This window comes from Aspergillus uvarum (genome assembly GCF_003184745.1).
Source record: "Aspergillus uvarum CBS 121591 unplaced genomic scaffold BO82scaffold_35, whole genome shotgun sequence".
NCBI classification, from domain to species: domain Eukaryota; kingdom Fungi; phylum Ascomycota; class Eurotiomycetes; order Eurotiales; family Aspergillaceae; genus Aspergillus; species Aspergillus uvarum.
Genome location: NW_020291332.1, coordinates 80,900 through 99,227, shown reverse-complemented (window position 1 = coordinate 99,227; position 18,328 = coordinate 80,900). Strand labels below are relative to the sequence as shown.

The 18,328-nt window shown below is 44.5% G+C and overlaps 6 protein-coding genes across 6 annotated transcripts; 2 read left to right on the top strand and 4 right to left on the bottom strand.

Annotated features, from left to right (window-relative positions):
- Positions 1 to 842: 842 nt before the first annotated feature.
- On the top strand, positions 843 to 2,497 carry BO82DRAFT_375447 (uncharacterized protein; the record flags this gene model as incomplete). The annotated part of the gene is made up of 2 exons (XM_025637479.1): positions 843 to 995; positions 1,064 to 2,497. 2 exons carry the CDS (start codon positions 843 to 845, stop codon positions 2,495 to 2,497), a joined length of 1,587 nt encoding a protein of 528 aa, XP_025490814.1.
- Positions 2,498 to 5,542: 3,045 nt separating this feature from the next.
- On the bottom strand, positions 5,543 to 7,369 carry BO82DRAFT_384270 (allantoinase; the record flags this gene model as incomplete). The annotated part of the gene is made up of 2 exons (XM_025638090.1): positions 5,543 to 7,122; positions 7,345 to 7,369. 2 exons carry the CDS (start codon positions 7,367 to 7,369, stop codon positions 5,660 to 5,662), a joined length of 1,488 nt encoding a protein of 495 aa, XP_025490813.1. The 3' UTR covers positions 5,543 to 5,659.
- A 1,804-nt stretch (positions 7,370 to 9,173) lies between these two features.
- Positions 9,174 to 10,983, bottom strand: BO82DRAFT_355325 (F0F1 ATP synthase subunit alpha). Its single transcript, XM_025635421.1, has one exon. The coding sequence runs from the start codon at positions 10,678 to 10,680 to the stop codon at positions 9,334 to 9,336; it is 1,347 nt and encodes a 448-aa protein (XP_025490812.1). The 5' UTR covers positions 10,681 to 10,983; the 3' UTR covers positions 9,174 to 9,333.
- Positions 10,984 to 12,091: 1,108 nt separating this feature from the next.
- Positions 12,092 to 12,520, bottom strand: BO82DRAFT_355324 (uncharacterized protein). The gene has a single exon (XM_025635420.1). The coding sequence runs from the start codon at positions 12,447 to 12,449 to the stop codon at positions 12,213 to 12,215; it is 237 nt and encodes a 78-aa protein (XP_025490811.1). The 5' UTR covers positions 12,450 to 12,520; the 3' UTR covers positions 12,092 to 12,212.
- Positions 12,521 to 14,733: 2,213 nt separating this feature from the next.
- On the bottom strand, positions 14,734 to 15,884 carry BO82DRAFT_105402 (uncharacterized protein). The gene is made up of 2 exons (XM_025629755.1): positions 15,709 to 15,884; positions 14,734 to 15,633 (listed from the first exon to the last, which is right to left on the bottom strand). Exon 2 carries the CDS (start codon positions 15,553 to 15,555, stop codon positions 14,800 to 14,802), a length of 756 nt encoding a protein of 251 aa, XP_025490810.1. The 5' UTR covers positions 15,556 to 15,633; positions 15,709 to 15,884; the 3' UTR covers positions 14,734 to 14,799.
- Positions 15,885 to 17,614: 1,730 nt separating this feature from the next.
- Positions 17,615 to 18,024, top strand: BO82DRAFT_355323 (uncharacterized protein; the record flags this gene model as incomplete). The annotated part of the gene is made up of 1 exon (XM_025635419.1): positions 17,615 to 18,024. One exon carries the CDS (start codon positions 17,618 to 17,620, stop codon positions 17,930 to 17,932), a length of 315 nt encoding a protein of 104 aa, XP_025490809.1. The 3' UTR covers positions 17,933 to 18,024.
- Between the last annotated feature and the right edge of the window lie 304 nt (positions 18,025 to 18,328).

The window sequence follows — 18,328 nt, the reverse complement described above, 5'->3', positions numbered from 1 at the left end:
ATAGACTTCTCAAGCTGGTGGGCAAAATTCCAATACCTTTCAAAGGAAATCTAAAACAGACGTAAAGTACACTCAAGAGAGATATTGGGCCAATCTTAATCTGGTGAGACCCAAAGTCCAAAATGATGAACCGTGAAATCTGCTAGAGAAATGTAAGGACCTAGCACAAAACATGGTGGGGTGGTTATAAAAGCAGGTGAGCATAAAGTCAGACCGCAGAAACATGTTTCAGTATGCCAAGGTATCCGTGTCATCCATGTATTGCTATTTTAAGGATTTTTAAAATGCCGCACTAAAAGCAATTTGCTGTAGCATGAAAAGATTATCCATGATACAGTGGCGTGCGCTTGTTAACATGTCAGAAATTCCGTTTACAGCAATAATCCCGATAAGAATTCAAACTCATTCACAGTGTGTGAATCGAACAGAGAAGCGAAAGAATGGACATACCAGCCCTATCGTACCCGTCTTTAAAACCTCTAACGATGAATTGTCAATACATTTTACCTTAGATATCAACTACCTTCTATAACAGGGTTAAATCGCGTGGCAAGAAAAAGCAGGACGAGATAATCTGGAACTAATAATACCCTGGGAATGGCTAAAGCTAGCTCGCATTAGGTGAACCTTTTGACAAAAAATTAAAAAAAAAACATCTTGTGGTTCCTATTATCCTCAGTGACGTCGAAATGTCGAAGTGAATTGATTTCAGTTCTCGTTGCTTCAGAGTCGACCATAGACCTGATCTTTTCACGTTTCCGTGTTAAATTTATTAATCCTTAAGTCGCATATACAGCCAGAACAATCTGAAACCAGCTTCGATGGTGTTCTGCAATGGCACCATGCCGTCGCGGTCATTAGGACGAAATGTTGACCTGGAAAGAGAGGAGAGGACACACTTTAATGGAGATGACTGCCAACCTCCAGCACCTACAGAATACACACGCCTCTTATCACACGAACATTCTACCTTCCTCAATCCTGACGATCCTGCTGTAAGTGTTTCCTTGCCAAATTGTAAGTATTCAAAGAGGGGCTAATAGCTGATGTGATTTCAATAAAGGTTTCCCCATACAACCTCTGGACCATTCGTGCTATTCATGGTCTTTCCTCTTTTTTTCTCGCCATTTCTTGTATTTGGTGGACTTTTCTGCTGGCTTCAATGTTTTTCAGTTTCAGAATGTTATATGATCGGGGCTCCGGCTTCCTTTGCTTCGCCTATGCAACCCTTACAGCAGCATACCTCATCACCACTCTCCTATTTTTCGCTGTGCCATCAAGACCTATGAATTTCTGGGGTATACTAATTGCAGCCTTTCTCTGCGTCGATATGATTATCATCCTCGCTGTACCGCGTATCCTCATTGAAGAAGGCTGGGTGGGCTTGGCCTCCGTCTCTTGGGCCACATTCATTGCCATTTATAACATCATTCAGACTCGCTGCGTTGAGTGGGGTAAGCGCAGAGAGGAAGAGCGTCTGACAGGTCGCCCTGAAACTAGCCGTTCCCTTCACAAATGGACTGCAGTGCTTATACAGACCGCCCTCATGGCTACTATTGGGATCATCGCTGTTCTCCTCACTTGCAACTTAATCCTGCGGGTCCGCGACACTTCTTTGCCCGCCCCAGGCAACAGGTATTACGTCCAAGGTGACAAGTTTCGAATCCACCTTCACTGCGTGGGTAATTTCACCAGAAACACTAATTACCATGAGAGATTCCCTACTGTCCTCATTGAAGGTGGCGAGGGCCCTGTAGAGCACACTCTCGAGCCCTTCATTCATAATGCTTACCAACGTGGCATGATACCTCGCTACTGCTATTGGGATCGCCCGGGTCTTGCCTGGTCCGATAATGCCCCCTCCCCCTACTCGGCTGGAATGGCCGCTGATACCCTTTCTGAGGCTCTCTTCCTTGTTGACGAAGAAGGACCCTGGGTACTCGTCTCTGCCGGAATTGGTGGCATTTATAGCCGCATATTCGGCAGCCGGCATATATTCCAAGTATCAGGGCTTTTACTCATTGACACCATGCACGAGGATTATTTGCCCATGATAGCCTCACCGGGTCATGGCTTTCTTCTATGGCTTCAAGGGATATTCTCGCCACTTGGCGTGGACCGCATTATTGGCGCTATCTTCAAAGGGCGGACTCGGGAGGATCGTGTCTACGGCTGCAGTGCTTATCAGACGGGAAAATACATCAAAGCTAAGCTTCAAGAGAACCTCTTCGCGATCTCTATGACGAAATCTGAAATTCAGGCGGCACGCCAAATCCCTATGTCTAATATACCTTTGGTAGTAGTCAGCTCGGGTGTAGAGGTTCGGAGGAGCCAAAAATGGGCCAAGACTCAAGAGGATCTTACCAGATCTACAAAGAACCTGAAGAATTGGGATGTTGTTGAGAACGCGTCGCATGAGGTCTGGAAGACACCTGAAGGGATGGAACTGCTGGAGAAGCGACTAAGCGAGTTACTAAGTTGTGAGATTCCCGGCTGATTTAGCCAATACCACATCCGGCGCGCGCCTTTACAAACATCAGCAATGATCATGAATCTGCTCGACAACAAGACCATAAAATTTCCAACCTGCAGTTGAAGGGATTATTCCAAAGGTCCCTGCATCTGATCTCACTTCTTCGATGATCCCCCAGAAACCGTGGCTAAAACTGAGCAGAGCTGTCGTCGCCTCGCCCTGGAGCCACAAAACCGCGTCCTATTCAATAGTCCCAGAGTCTGTGGAATCAAGAGAAGTTCAAGCTACAAGAGATTGTTTAAAATGGCCGCATTTTGCTCACGAAGGTTGTGAAAACAAAGGGTAATCTTTTATCGCTCGTGTCGGTATCAGTCGTAGCAAGCTGGATGGGTAGTGTCCCTAATTTGCAACGGGCTCCTAGGATACAAGCCATCATTTAACTAATTTCCTGTCAAAAAAACCTTCTGATAACCTATTCACACACTAATGCCTTACGTATCATTTCATAAAATTCGAAACTCCATCGTAGCATAGCACAGCAAGTCAGAACGTGTGGAATTTCGAGTCATCATTTCGTCTCTTGGTCTCACACGGAAAACCGATTTGAACCGGCTGGCCAAGGACGCAGTGGGCATAGAGAAGAAGCACCCCTTCAAACATCTTCTCTCACGGGAGAAAGGATACATACGCAGAATGATCTACCAAGAGTGGGAACAAGAATGGAGGACCTCGAAAAATGGAGGGCACCTGCGCCGGATCGACCGAGGCCTGCCATCCAGCAGGTCTCGTCGTCTATATGGCTCGCTCCCTCGAAATCGAGCATACCTGCTCACGCAACTTCGGACAGGCCATTCGTGGCTGGCAACGTATGCCAAACAATATGGTTTCCGGGCAGACGAGCGACGCGAGTGTGGGGCCACCGAAACGGTAGTGCACGTACTCATCGACTGCCCGCGGCTTAGCGCAATACGTCAAACACTGCGGCAGAAGATTGGAGGAGCCTCAAATAACATATCGGATATGCTAGGAGGAGCAGGTCAAGGTAGGGAAGGTAGGCTACAAGATGTCCCGCCGGACAGCAGCGTCCTCGGGGCGGTCCTGGACTTCGCGGAGGCATCGCAGAGATTTCGAAGTCGCGCGCCACAAGGGCGGCAAGACACAACCCCAGGCACTGGCCCACACAGGCCTTGACGAGGCTCTAAGTTCGTCCAGAAAGTAATAGTTCACGTTCACAAGATGTACATAGAAAGTATAGGTAGTGGATCCTGCATGTCGCCTTAGGCGAGGGGTCAGCGTAATCATCATCATCATCATCATCATCCTTGACGTGTCTGAGATTTCGTTGCCATTTTATCTAATGGACTCGGTTTGTGTTCTTGCAGAATCACAATTCTCAAATCACCGTGTCTGCTATTCAACCTTCATTCGACTCTCCTTTTTGCAACACCTGTCTTGGTACTGACCATTTTGTGGAACCTCAGTTTTTTTTTTTTTTATTCATTTGCTCATTTTTCGTCGGTTTTTCGGTGTCACTGCTTAGGTTTCTGTTAGCCCTGGGGCGAATGCAGGAGAAGCAAGTGCGGCGCAGTGATACCGTGGAGTATGGGCGATAAATAACAGACATTGTATTAATTCGGAAATTGATCGCAGGTCCAACAGCAAAGAGATAATGATGGAGTGATATAAATTGTCTTTATAAGTGTGTCTAAAAGATATCACAGAATAAACTTCTCACCTCGGAGCAAAGCGACTAATTCTCACTTTTAAGTGCCTTAAATGGTGGTGATAAATTTGAGTTTTAAATCTAACGACATGGTTGATCTACAGACACCACCTTGTTAATACTCTCCAGATGGTGAATCATTTACTAACCCATGAAATGGCTGTGGTGTGCTATAACAAAAATGAAAAGAAATGCCGATCACAGAGTCTCATTCTAGGTTCGCCCAGTGCACAATCAAACTAAATTCTTTTATTCTGAGTCATGCCCCTGGGAGACGGATAACCAGTTGCTGGGTTCAGCATAGAACGAAATAGTACGGGACGAAATAGTTTCGCAACTGCTTTCGAGTACGAAGTAGCCCGGTCATTTCATTGGTTGATTTCCTGCCATCGACATGCGGGACGATTTTAAAGGAATATCCTGTGGTAATCCATTCTTTCCAGTATCAATCTTTTCCTCCTATTCAGTCTTATATTCAATTCTCCTCATGGAAATACTTTAGGATACCTCAGAGTGTAAATCTCTGCCGCCACGGTTGGAAGATTGCAATCTTAGATTAATCATCTTTAGCAAATGATTCTGTCGTGATGAAACTATTTTCGGTCACTCTTGCAGTAAGTGACGAATTATCTTCATAACCTCGCGAACCATACTGTCTTCCTTTAAGGCTGGATAGGTTATCCTAGACTTAACTGGCATTATTTCTAAGGCCACAATTCCAACCTCACCAGAATTTTCGGGTCCAAACTGGAGCTTCTTGTTGAGGTCTCGCAGGAATTTTATGTATGTATATAAACAAGTCCCTATACCATGATGAATAGCACAGGTAGAAGGATGCCCCACGCCATGGACTGAGAATCATAGCCTCCAATATCATTTCACGTACATCGCTCAAGTATTCACCAGGAGTATCACCTCATAGTAATAAAAAATTCTCTATTGCATAGATACCATGACTTAAATCGACAGAGGCACATGAAGAAAACATACATGGCTTTACGGAAATGAGATTGCAAAGGACTCTTAGGCTTAAAGTAACAATCCAAACAACAGTGCTTTTGCGTGCACAACCCGTCACCATATAGCACGGCCGATTCTACGCTTCCCAGATCTTTTTCCATAGATCATCCAATGGGCAACCATACCTGCATGAAGAACAATGGTCACCTAACACTTCTTTCCTCCAGCCCCTTCCGTCCCATGCCAAGCTTCTCCAACCTTCCAAAGGCAACCCTACCAAAGCAGCTTGTCACGTTCTAACACCTCAAACGAAGTTCTATATTGGTTTTTTGAAATTAGGTTTAAACTTGATCAGAACACTTCAAACCAGTTCAAAACCAGTATTTAAATTTATATCTTATTGGCAGTATGGAATAACTTGTAGTTATTTAAAGAGTTGGGTGAGAACGGTGAAATATCAGGAGGCTTGTTTATATACTCCAAATTCAGAGATCAAAGATCATTCAATCATTTGCAAGGATCAATCTTCCGGTTGGGGTCTTGCTAGTGAAACCAAATTCCCTACTAAAAACTTTCTCACCGTGCAACCATGTCTCTCGGACTAAGCCACGGAGCTTGCGACCTTGGTAGGGAGATAATTTGTTACGGAAGCGCATGGTGCTGGGATCAACAGTCCAAGCGATCGTTTCGTCAAAGACACAAATGTCAGCGTCGTGACCGGGAACAAGGTCGCCCTTTTGCTGCCCAAGGCCGACTTGGGTGGCGGTGTTAATGCAGCATAATTGCGCAATGTCTTGAAGGGCATGCTGGATACTAGTCGCGTCAGTGCTCGTGTCCAAATTCCTTCGGCGGCTTAGCTCATTCCACAGAATGGAAAGACCCAGTCCGACAGAAGAAATTCCTCCCCAGGCGAGGAGGAAACTGCCTTCATGAATCGTGGAGCTGGCATCGTATGTGAAGCAGTCTGGATTATATAAGGGCAGCAACTTCATTTCTGGAGTGCAAGGGGAATGATCAGATACAATGGTCTTGATGACACCATCATCGGCGTGGCGCTCCAATTCCTCCCAGAGACAGTCTTGATTGAGTCGCGACCGGATTGGAGGATAACATTTGTAGCGGGTATCACCATTGTGAATGTCCTCGGCAGTCAGAGAGAGGTAGTGGAAACAGGTCTCAGCAGTAATTGAAATGCCGTTTGCACGAGCCTTGCGAAGCGATGGAATTGCTTCCATAGCAGATAGGTGAGCGATGTGCAGAGGCAGATTAGGAGCTAAGGGAGCTAGAGAGAGAATCTTTTCAACAGCACGAGTCTCATACGATGATGGACGTGATGCAAGAAACGTGGAGTATGCCTCAACCGGGCCGTTCTGTGGAGGCTCAGTATCTCCAGGCATCTCTGCATGAAATATAAGGTTCGTGGGCTCATTGGCTAATTCAGTCATGATCATTCGGATATCATCTAGGGAAACAGCAGGGAATTCGTCTACCCCGCTGTCAATCAGAAATCCTTTAAAGCCGCGAACACCCTCTTTCACTAGAGCCTTCAATTCGCCTGCATTGCCGGGGATGACGCCGCCATAGAATCCGACATCTACCCAGCACCTGCCATGTGCTGCACGGAGTTTCTCTTTTAAGTTAGCCACTGTTGTCGTAGGAGGTATGGAATTCAATGGCATGTCAATGATCGTGGTAACGCCGCCAGATGCAGCGGCTTGTGTGCCGGTATAGAAACCTTCCCAATCGGCACGACCGGGATCGTTGAGGTGAACATGGGTGTCAACTAGTCCAGGCAGAAGGACATATGGGGAATAGTCTGTGTACAGGGTTCCGGCAGGAAAGTTGGAGGCAGGGGTCACGGAGTTGAAAACTGCTATGATTTTTCCCGTAGTGCGAGAGATTATGATTGTGGCAGCCCTCAGACACCCTGAAATGACAGCGCGTGAGGACACAATCACTCTGATTTCTGTTAGATGATAAGGGTCCATTCTATATGTGAGCCACGATAATGGGGTCGGGCATGAGGTCTATTCAAGGACAAAGAGGGAGAAGATAAGAAGAACTGTTAAGAAAGCCGAGACGGGATTTCCGAGCGCAGGAAAATCAAATGGGTAATCACGAGTTAGTGATGACCTTTTATCACCATTTCCCTTCCAATCTGTGCTTCCCTGATGCATTCTCATTGTACTTGGGGGCGCCGTGGCTAATTCCATCGCGAAATCGAAAATAGTTCTACAACATTTATCGCCACATTGCCGCCTTCGCATGCAAACCGCCTTGCAGTAAACTGAAGAACCTAAAGGTTCTGTGCTATGATAGTTCGCCACAAAGCCTGAATTGTGGAATACAGAATACTGGAACCCATATTTTGTCTAAGCTGTCGAGTCAATCTTCATCTTTCTAACTTAACGCTTTCTCGTGTTATTACGAACTGTTTACGTGTCCACAATGTAGGTTTGGGACGGTTAAAAAATATGATTCACCGAAATCGCGGCATAAGGCCCTCAAATTCTAAGAAAGGCAGCTATCACAGTTAGACGCTTATTTTGCACAGCCACTTGATATTTGTAAATATTATATGCACTTTTGATTGTGAGGGAGAAGTGCGGGTTCCATGGATAAAGGTTGACTGTGATTTCGTAGAGTCGTCACGACCGTGATTAGTTACCAATACCTTCTTACTTCAATTACGTCACTGTTGTAGAAGAACCTTAAACATGTGGAGAAATTACGCTGAATAGCCAATCTTTAATAAAGCGTGTTAGGCGAGTGGAGCAAGTCAATCAGTCTCTTAGGCGTTTTAGTAGGCATTTCCACTCCGCCTTTCACGTGTAAATACCTTTGACTTGGATGTTTCACACAAAACCTTTCAATCTGCAACTTGATAAGATGTAGTACTACTTTTTTCTGGTGTTGTCAAATTTCCGCCTTATCCTCCATCCAAAGATCTAACAAGAATCAGGATTTGTTGATCCCACGACTGGAGTGCCGGCCAAGCCACTACATTATTAAATACGAAACTCTGAACCTTGAAGGCATAGTCAATGGATTTTTTGTTAATACGACAAAGATGCTGCGTCCTTTGGATGGTACCAATCCTCGAGGACAAGATGTGTTCGCAGACTTTTCCACATGATGGGGCACACACATTGTTCTCGGCTACTCTCGTTGGACGGTATCAATTGCAAATCCGAAGACCAGCTGCATCGAGTAGAGTCAACGGATAACTTTTGCGCACACATCTAAACCTTATATGCTCATCATTTTTGGCAAAGAAGGGGGCCTAAAGGATACAGCCAAGTACAGGGAGTATTTAGGACGACGCGCGATATAAAATTGTCGCGTTTAGGAGGAGATCCAAAGATTGGAGATACTCTGGCCCGGAAACCGACTGAGCGTAAGCTATCTGATGATCGGTTAAGAAAACTTTATCTCGAAGATCGGAATTATTTTCTCAACAGAGTCGAAACTATCTGCAACCTCCTTAATGGAAGTCCCGTCCAGGATTACATGCTTATAGGAAAGAGACTCAAACAGTGTTGGAACTTTTCACACAGGTCTTATTACCGCTAACGGAATCTTCAAGGTGGGGGGAATCACTGGAGCAACAGATCGTGTAAGTTGGTGTGGATTTTGGTGTGCCCCTTGTATCAGCATGCATGCGACTTCTCGTTTGGAGAGTATAATCTTTGAACATACTCTGACCATGGCTAACGTCCGGAACCCATGTAGTCGCCAGATTGAGTGCGATATCACACTCAGCCCCCCTTGCAACTCCCCTTGAGATAGCTTAGTGTCATTTCAAAAGGATGATTTTCGGGAAAGTCCATTCGCGTATGACGCGCTTATAGCTTTATCCTAAAGGCCAGCCGGAAGCTGTGACAATCATTTTGGGCGATGAAGTGAACGAAAGAAAAGTGACTATTCCGGGCTTGGCCGCAATGGTTGACCATACCGCACAGTAACTAATAATTTGGCACATTTATCAGACGAATATATTTTAGGGATATGTAGCTTGCAGTGATAAGAATTGGAAGTAAGATTTTTATTTTCCACCACCCTGATACAATCAGAAGAAATTTCGATACATGCAGCTTCCAAAAGCAGGATCATAAAACTATCAAATTGAATATAGAAATGGGCATATAATCCAATGTCTGTAATATCTCCAGAAACCTTACGAGAAGGTTTTGTTGAATGTCATGATTATCTCCTTGATTTGATCTTCCAGATCATGGCTCAGGTGTCCATCCTTCTCGATCTTGCGAAGCACATGAGGCCAATACTTTCTGAAATAGATCAGGAGGCCGGCTTCCCAGCGCGAGATTTGGCTGACGGGTAGCCTGTCAAGAAAGCCGTTGATACCAGCATATACTAAGGGCACCATCTCTTCCACAGGCAATGGTGCGTACTGCTTTTGTTTCAAAAGCTCTGTTAAACGCTCACCGCGTCTGATGGTTTGCTTGGTATTTGCATCTAGATCCGAACCAAACTGGGAAAATGCGGCAATCTCCCGGTACTGCGCAAGATAGAGCTTGAGTGAACCAGCAACTTGCTTCATGGCTCTCAGCTGCGCTGCAGAACCTACCCGGGAAACAGAGAGTCCGACATTAATCGCAGGACGAATGCCTCTGTAAAACAGTTCCGGTTCTAAATATATCTGACCATCCGTGATAGAAATAGCGTTCGTGGGGATATAGGCTGACACATCCCCACCTTGAGTTTCAATGATGGGAAGAGCAGTGAGAGAACCGCCGCCATAATCATCATTCAGCTTTGCTGCACGCTCAAGGAGGCGAGAATGAAGGTAAAAGACGTCTCCTGGGTACGCCTCGCGTCCCGGTGGCCGACGAAGCAATAACGACATCTGACGGTAGGCCACTGCGTGCTTTGACAAATCATCATAGATGATGATAGCATGTAGACCATTGTCTCGGAACCACTCTCCCATAGCACACGCGGCGAAAGGCGCAATATACTGAAGAGGCGCGGCTTCAGACGCCGTAGCGGCCACAATGACTGTGTATTTCATGGCATCATTTTCCTCCAAAGTCTTCACGAACTGAGCCACGGTGGACCGTTTCTGCCCCACAGCTACATAAATGCAATATAACTTTTTCGACTCGTCATCTGAATTAATCCATCTCCGTTGGTTCAGAATGGTGTCCAAAGCAATAGCAGTTTTCCCAGTTTGGCGGTCACCAATAATCAATTCACGTTGACCTCTACCAATAGGCACCATGGCATCAATCGCCTTTATACCTGTCTGGACAGGTTGGTTGACGGAGCGGCGAGGCAGGATTCCAGGTGCCTTGAGGTGAGCACGACTCTTTTTGAGCGTCTCGATAGGCCCGTTCCCATCGATAGGATCTCCCAGTGCATTAACCACCCGCCCTAGCATCTGAGGGCCCACGGGGACTCTGACAATCTCGCCAGTGCGTCGAACAGTCTCACTCTGTTTGACAAGACGATCAGGGCCAAAAAGCACAATACCAACATAGGCAGCCTCCAGATTCATGCACATGCCTTTCACTCCGGATTCAAATTCAACGAGTTCTTCGGCCTGCACATTAATCAGCCCACGCGCGCGAACTATACCATCACAAACAGACAGCACATGTCCCGTTTCAGCAAGGCTTGGTGTTCCATTTGTTCCATAAATCCTTTGCTCCAGCATGGACGACATTGTGGTTACACCTCTGGCGTTGTATCTTGAAACAGTCGGTTTCGAGAGAACATCCTGAAAGCCTGTTGCATTGTAAATGAATCTAGCCCTTCTTAGCATTTGAGGTAGCGGTGGCAGATCGAGGGGTTGATTGTCTTTTGCACTTGGATTTTTAGCAGAGTGCGAGAATCAAGACGATGAATACGCTGTAAGGAGTCCTAGCTTCAATAGTTCTCAGAGTTCTGTTGGTTGCATAGTGATGACGACCTCCAAATTTCAATCTTTTCTCATCCTACCGTGGTTGGCTTTCTTCTCCAGCCTTTCGTGTCGAGTTCGTACTCTAACCATCCAAGGTGGGTACTTGCCGCGCATGGATCGTTCTTAACTTAGCGGTCTTTCTGAAATTGAAAACAGCTAGACATCCTTAAGAAGAATATTTGATGAGCACCAGGATACAATATCTAATACTCTTATTCAAGGAACGGTCTAAATCTGCTCCTATAGCTAATAGGCCAATCCATCTATCCATGTTTTGATCGGCACGATTATTTTCCAGCCCGTGTCATCAGACCGAGCACACGACCAGCAGTAATGGAAGACCATCCAGACCACAGCAGCCATTCGAAGGATTGATGCCTGCTGCAAACGCTTGAATCGGTCTTGTATTGTTTATGTTATTTATGCAGTGACAGATATATGTAGGCATTTTTCTTAGTTTGTGGCTAAGAAGCATTTTTATTCTTACTTTGCGCTCGGAAAGCACCTTTGGTAAGCAACAGTACTGAGATGCGCGCGGCATAAGTCATGCTGGGATTCTTTGGAAGAACCCCGGCGTGTGAGCTTTGCGCAACTGAGAGAAAGCGGAAATTATACTCGATTCCACCATTTGTCTCTAAATATCCCAGATTCTCTGGAAAAGTTGAATTTAAGTGAAAGGCTGATAACCTGTTCCTCCGTATCGGGTTCGGTTGTGGAAAAATCTGCTCCCCAGTACCGCATTTCATGCGCTTGGTGTCCTCCACCATGAAGCGCCGGCGTTCTCAGCAGCTCATATGTAGGCTTGAAAGTATTTCGGCAGGAGAATCACGGTTCGGAAGGTTTAGAGCGAATTCTGCGCTCTCAAGGGCTTCCACTTGCGGATGCTTAGTCATGGCATTACACAGGGACACCTAAATACCTTAAATATGCTTGGCCGAGTTATCGAAATATGTTAATCGCTTCTCTGATATTATTTTCTCAATGCATGATACCACTCATTTTAGGCTTATCTAGCGTTCATATGTACTAATTATATAAAAGGCTTGTTGCATGAAATAGAAAACATTAGTCAAATGGAAAAGTACTGATGAACATAGACAACTATTCTACATCTCATGACTAATAAGATAGCATTATTCTTTTCCTAGATCGCCCGCAGCCTCTGCTGTGACTAGTTTTATCTCGACCAGCATCGCCTCGAAAGGACAATTCGCCGGTAGTAATCCCATATATATATTCTCCAGATTGACAGCGTCCCAAATTATTTCCTTGAAGTTTGAGCCATTTCTGGCCCGAATGCAACCGAGCCACTTGTCGAAAGGAGCGGGTCTGAATATAACAACGCGCTTGTTTCGATACCCTTCGACCATTTTCGAATAGCAATATGTCCAATTTTCATCGAAAGATTCCAATCTGGACTCTTTAAACTCGATTCCGAACTAGGAAACCTTAGTTATTTTGAAGTAGCCTCCGTCAGTAATAGAGATCGTACCTTTTCTAAAATGTTATCCATCAGGGAGGTCTGATTCTCAGCGGCTAGCGCTGGGAGTGGGTAATACCACACATTCATACTTGAAAGAAGAAACTCAGTGTGTCTTCTTTAGACTTTCACCAGGCAAGTAATTCGAGAGAATTTTTGTCGCATATATATAACCACCTTTGCTCACCACAGACCTAGGAACGGTTATGGCACATCCCATGATCTGCAATTCACGGGGTAAATTAACTCGCATCCAGAAAGTGTCTATGACTATTAGTCATTTAAAGGTGAGTGAGTCATTGGCAGGAAATTGACCAATGAATTTAACAGGCTGCTTCGCACTTGCGACACTATTTCGTGGCCCTGTATCATTTTTAGTTCTATGCTTAACTCAAGCGATTGATTGCCCGCCTCTCAATATCAATGATTCAGGATGAAACAACTCGATAAAAGGTTTGGTTTGACTGTGTGCTGGGGAAGACTAGTCCTTTTAGCTGCTACTTTTGTCAAGCCGCGGAACCACGAACCTCGAATGAGAATCTTGTGATTAGCTTTTCTTTACAGTTACAACAACAACAGCCATTCCATGAACTAGTAAATGAGTCACCATCTGGAAAGAATCAACTAGGTCTTATTTGTAGATCTCCCACATCGTCCGTCATAATAAACCTTAATTATCGATTTAATATGCTCGTTCTCGAACTGGACTTTTGCGAGATTGCTCTTCTATTTGGGATAGTGGCAAATAATCCCTGCTTGGAAGTCGAAAAGGACTAAGTAATGACCAACGGAAACTTCGGATAGCTGTCATCTAGGAAACCAAACGAATCATCAGAAACTCTGATGTAATTTGTCGCCACCACTCTAGGTACTTGAAAGTGAAAATTAGTCGCCTCACCCCGTGATTAGATAATTTTTCTATGATGCCTATTAGACACACTTATAAAGTTAACTTATAACCCTGATAATTGTGGAGTCATATATATTTTTCAAACAAACATCATGTCTGCTATTTATCGCCCGGGCGCAATAATATCGCTGCGGCACACTTGTCTCTCCTCCATTCGCTCCAGAGCCACCAGAAATTTGAGCAATAACACCGAGAAACTGACGAAAGATGAGCGAGTCAATAAGACAAAGAATGCTGAGGTTCCACAAAATGGTTGGTACCAACACAGAAGTCGCATAAAGGAGACTCGAATGAAGACTTGTCAGTAGACACGCTGATTTAAGACATTGTGTTTCCGCAAGATCACGAACCAAGCCCATTAGATAAGAGAGCCACGAAGTCTAAAAAACACCAAGGATCCTCGAAATATTACAGTCTGAAAAACCATCGTGAAGGACCCAATACAGAAAGTGGAGAATTGGACGTCAAGCAAAACAAAGAGGAGGTCAGATTGCACAATAAGGATTTTGAGCAGAGATTCGAGAAGGATAAAGGTTGATTGGCTTTTAAGCAATACTGTTTCGGTCGGAACTTCATCGAATTCAAACAAGCGCAATGCAAAACAAGATATGCCTGTTAGGTTAATCTTATCTTTTGTACGCAGCGTGTAATCAAATCGGTTTTCCGTGTGAGACTAAGAGGTGAAATGAAGACTTGAAACTCTTTAAACGTCTGACTGGTTGTTGTATGCTATGATGAAATGTTAAATTTTATGGGAAAATGAGTAAAGCATTAGTTTGTTTGAATGTGCTATCAGAAGGGTTTTTGGCAGCAAATAAGTTAAATGATGGCTTGTATCCTAGGAGCCTATTGCTGATTCAGGGAGACTACCCATCCAGCTTGCCATGACTGATATCGACATGAGCAAGAAAAAGTTAGCCTTTGTTGTTACACGCCTCGTGAGCAAAATTGCGGCAATTTAAATTAATCTCTTGTAACCACTCCTTTGGTTCCACGGGCTTTGAAATCGTTGAATGGGGCGCGCGGTGTTATTGGCTCCAGAGCGAGGCGGCGACAGTTCCGCTCAGCTCTGGCTACGACTTCTGGGGGATGGGGTCCATGAAGTAAGGCAAGACGTAGAAACTGATGAAGTGTTTCTATCAGCTTCAATTGAGGTGTTAAAGTCGTTTGATGTTAAGCGAATTCATGTTTACTGCTGATGCTTTAAAAATGCTCGCGCCCGGAAGTGGTATTGGTCAAATCAGCCGGGAATCTCACGACTTAGTAACTCATATAGTCGTTTTTCCAAGATTTAATTCCTTCAGCTATCTTTCACACCTCGAGTGATGCGCTACAAAATTCCAATATCTGGGACTTGTTGACTAGAACTGAATTTTGATAGGTGATCTGCCAGTTTGGCCGATTGACCCTGGAGAATTTCATCGCCACACTGTGCGTGCCTGAGCGTTTCCTCTTCCAAATCCAAAATTTCATGACGAAGAGACCCTAGCTCCTTTCTCAACTGGGATTGTGTCTGAATCAGCCCCTTTAATTGATCCACTAAGTGTTGCGTAAACTCTTTCTTCTTTTTGCGCGACTTTTTTGCTGCAATCCGATTCCTGTCTAGTCTAAGCCTTCGGTTTTGCTGGTTTAGAACTTTAGTGTCTCGTTTGTACAACACATGCCCTTTGAATTCCAAAAAGCAGTCGGAGCTTTCATCGATGTCTTTGACCCTATCACGAGAGATTATTTCAGAATTTGGAGAGTGAAGAAGGCTTAATGGATATAATAAAAGATCACGGTGACCAGACTTCATGTAGTCTTGTGTTGATGGCGACAATGGCGGGGTGGGGTTAAGCGAGATCCACTGCAGAAATGCGCTGTCCAAAGCTGTTGGCTCTTGTTGCTGCGTTTGCGCATGCTCATGTGTGGCTACTGCAAAAGAATTTTCAGCAGTGGAGGATGTTTGCTTTGCTTTTGCTGATTTATTACTGGGATCGAGCAAGATAGTGCCATGAATACCCCAAAGAGATGAGTATGTCAAGTCAGCCTCATATTCACTTGAGGGTGGCAAGGTTGCATCGCAAGATTCGGAGTTAGGTGACATGATAGATAAGTCCTCATCTATGTGAGAAGCTGCTTGGTTAGAGGAGAGAAGAGACAGTAAACTCACTGATTGTCAAAACTTGAGACAATAAATAACATAAAATTAGATTGACACTCACAATTGAAAATATTAGTGGTGGTCTTTATTGCTTACTTCGCGAGGGAAATTGCCGGCTCTGGATAAGGTAAACGAACATCTGATCAACCAAATATGGTGTTTTGAGACTCAGAGGCTAGAATATCATGGTTTTCTCGCAATCTAGGAATATTGCTTACTTCAATCAGAATTTGTGGGCAACATATAGTACAGTGGTTGCATCCAGATACGCCCCCATATTGTCAATGATGGGTGAGAAATGACGACATTCACAGCGCTACTATCGCACAGGATTGGTCGGCAGCAAATTCCGGAAACCTCGATCGAATAAATTGCCCAAGTCAAGACAAAGCGTATGCTGTAAGAATAGTTCGATGAACTAGGGCTCGCACAGTATACATTCACTAAGTAAAATCGTCGTGAGTTTGTTTTTACATCAATCGAAATATGCTCTATCGCTCAATCTCTATTAGGTTCAAGTTCATCCGCGGGTGCTTTTCATGTTGCTTTGCATTTTGATCAAATTGTTCTCTTTGAATAGCGAACGGGCTTAAAAATAAAAATCTATAAATGATCATGTGTTTTCTGTCACACAAAAGCTATAGGTAAAATCAAGGTATCACGCCTCTTTAAAACAAGCACTATCTCCAACCAATATTTTCTTTGTTGGGGTAGGTTCTCAGTCGTTAGGAGAAGTTCAGCTAGCACCGTGATCAGTAGCACCAGCAATGATTCTGATTGAAATTTTCAAGCCCTACAACTCACAATTAATGTTGATCGTTATCTTCTTCGATGGGCATAATTCGGACATTGTCTTCCCGTTTTTCTGATCACTACAGCTCGTCTCGTCTTTGAGATCGGATACAGCTAGGGAATAGAAACCTCTTGTGTCAAAATGCAAAAAGCCTCCGAGATAGGAAATAACTACCGAAATCCGTCTACTCGAAAAGTGATTTAATCTAGTTATTATGCAGATGTTTGGATATCGTTGCCGGTTCCGCGACAATCAACGCGGTTTTTGGCATACCTCGAAATAGGCGCGCAGCTGAAACATTGGCGCCCGATATATGCGAAAAGCTCCGATATCAACTGCTTCTCAACCGTGACACCGGGGAAATTATCGTACGCGGTGCTGAGCACGAAAATAATCGCGAGACCAAGCAACCGGGAACCATCTGAGTATTTATACTGCGGCAGATATTGCAGGCGAACTCGTAGCGCTCCTGCAGCTCAAGCACGTCTACCAGTCCAATGTCAGTTGCAGAGACTACGAGGTTGAATGCCCAATATGAGCATACAGAATACTCACGACTCAATCACATGAAAGTTTCAAATACTCCAATCTTGCTGTTCCTGCTCCGAGTGCTTCTTTCCCAATGAATGCCACAATAGGTAAGGTTTCAAAAGGGAGCTGTTGGCTGATGTCTTTATGTTTCTACAGGCTTTCCTAAGCAAGGCATTCTGCACGAATTTCACGATTCTTCGATTTGGGCTCCGGGTCTCGTCAAATCAAATGGTCCTTAAATTTCTCTTCTGCGTACTTTAGGACTTTAGGTCTGTTCTAGATTTCGATTGAATAAGATGGAATCTTGTCCGCACGGTGAGAAGTCTGGTTTCAAGGCTAACCGCTCATATCGTGCTCCCGCAAATCATGAGCGAATTCAACTTCTAGTTTTCCTCGGTTCCTGTTGTTGCATGCTTCTTTCATGAACTCTTCGCTTTCTTATACGAAGTCCCACCCATGAATACGAAGCGGTTCGAGAAATAACAAGATCTCAACTGCTGACCAATGTATCCAAATGCACCAAACCAAATCCCGTGGCAGGACTTTAGCCAAGGAGAACGAAGTCTGATGTCACTTCAAGTTCAGTCATATGTTCTAATGCTCATTTCTTTTGGTTTTTATAATTAGCTGCAGAAATAAATAACGCTCCCCAGATCTCCATCAAGCTTATTTGCATATCACATGTCTAAGGGATGGTTTGGCTTTAACAGCCCGGGAGCTCTATACATCTGGAATGCCCTGTTATTTTGGATTACAGGACGTCCTGACTGGTATGCCCCTCACATTTTCATGTTCAAAAAATCTCTAGCTTTGACTTCCTTCAAGATCCTGGTCAACTTCCAGATGAATGTTCAATATGCTAGGAATCGCTCAGCCCTGCCTCTTTTTTCCGCCTTCTTCCCTGCGGACACATGTTCCATCTCCCATGTATTGATACATGGATTTGCAACGAGGATGCTCGCTGTCTTGTCTGTTGCCACACGTTCTATCATCTGAAAAGGGCCAGGATGGGTAGTATCTTACAGATCAAAAACGCGTTAAACATCAAGGCTCAACGATTCAGATATTTCTCAAAGGCCGTGAGAGAATTTCTTGTGGGATTATTTGGTGGATCGACTCCAGATTAAGCCCATCAGTTGCCATTCTCAATCTAAATTAATTATTTCTAATTTTACTTATCTTTCAGATCCAGTAAGTGTAAAGGGGGTTTGAATCAGGCGGGGAGCCGGCCTCGAACGGCTTCAATCTTATTTCGATTTCGAATCTTGCGTACCTCTTCTTCCACAGTCTCATTAGTAAGGGTTCCACTTTGGAGGGATTTCAAGTTTGAGAGTGTAAGGGCCGAATCAAAAGTTATTCAAGACTAAGTCCGCAGTCGCCACGACATATGAA

Coding starts and splice junctions, on each gene's coding strand:
- BO82DRAFT_355324 (XM_025635420.1), bottom strand. CDS start 12,449: ATGGTCGAAGGGTATCGAAACAAGCGCGTTGTTATATTCAGACCCGCT.
- BO82DRAFT_355325 (XM_025635421.1), bottom strand. CDS start 10,680: ATGTGCATGAATCTGGAGGCTGCCTATGTTGGTATTGTGCTTTTTGGC.
- BO82DRAFT_105402 (XM_025629755.1), bottom strand. CDS start 15,555: ATGTCACCTAACTCCGAATCTTGCGATGCAACCTTGCCACCCTCAAGT.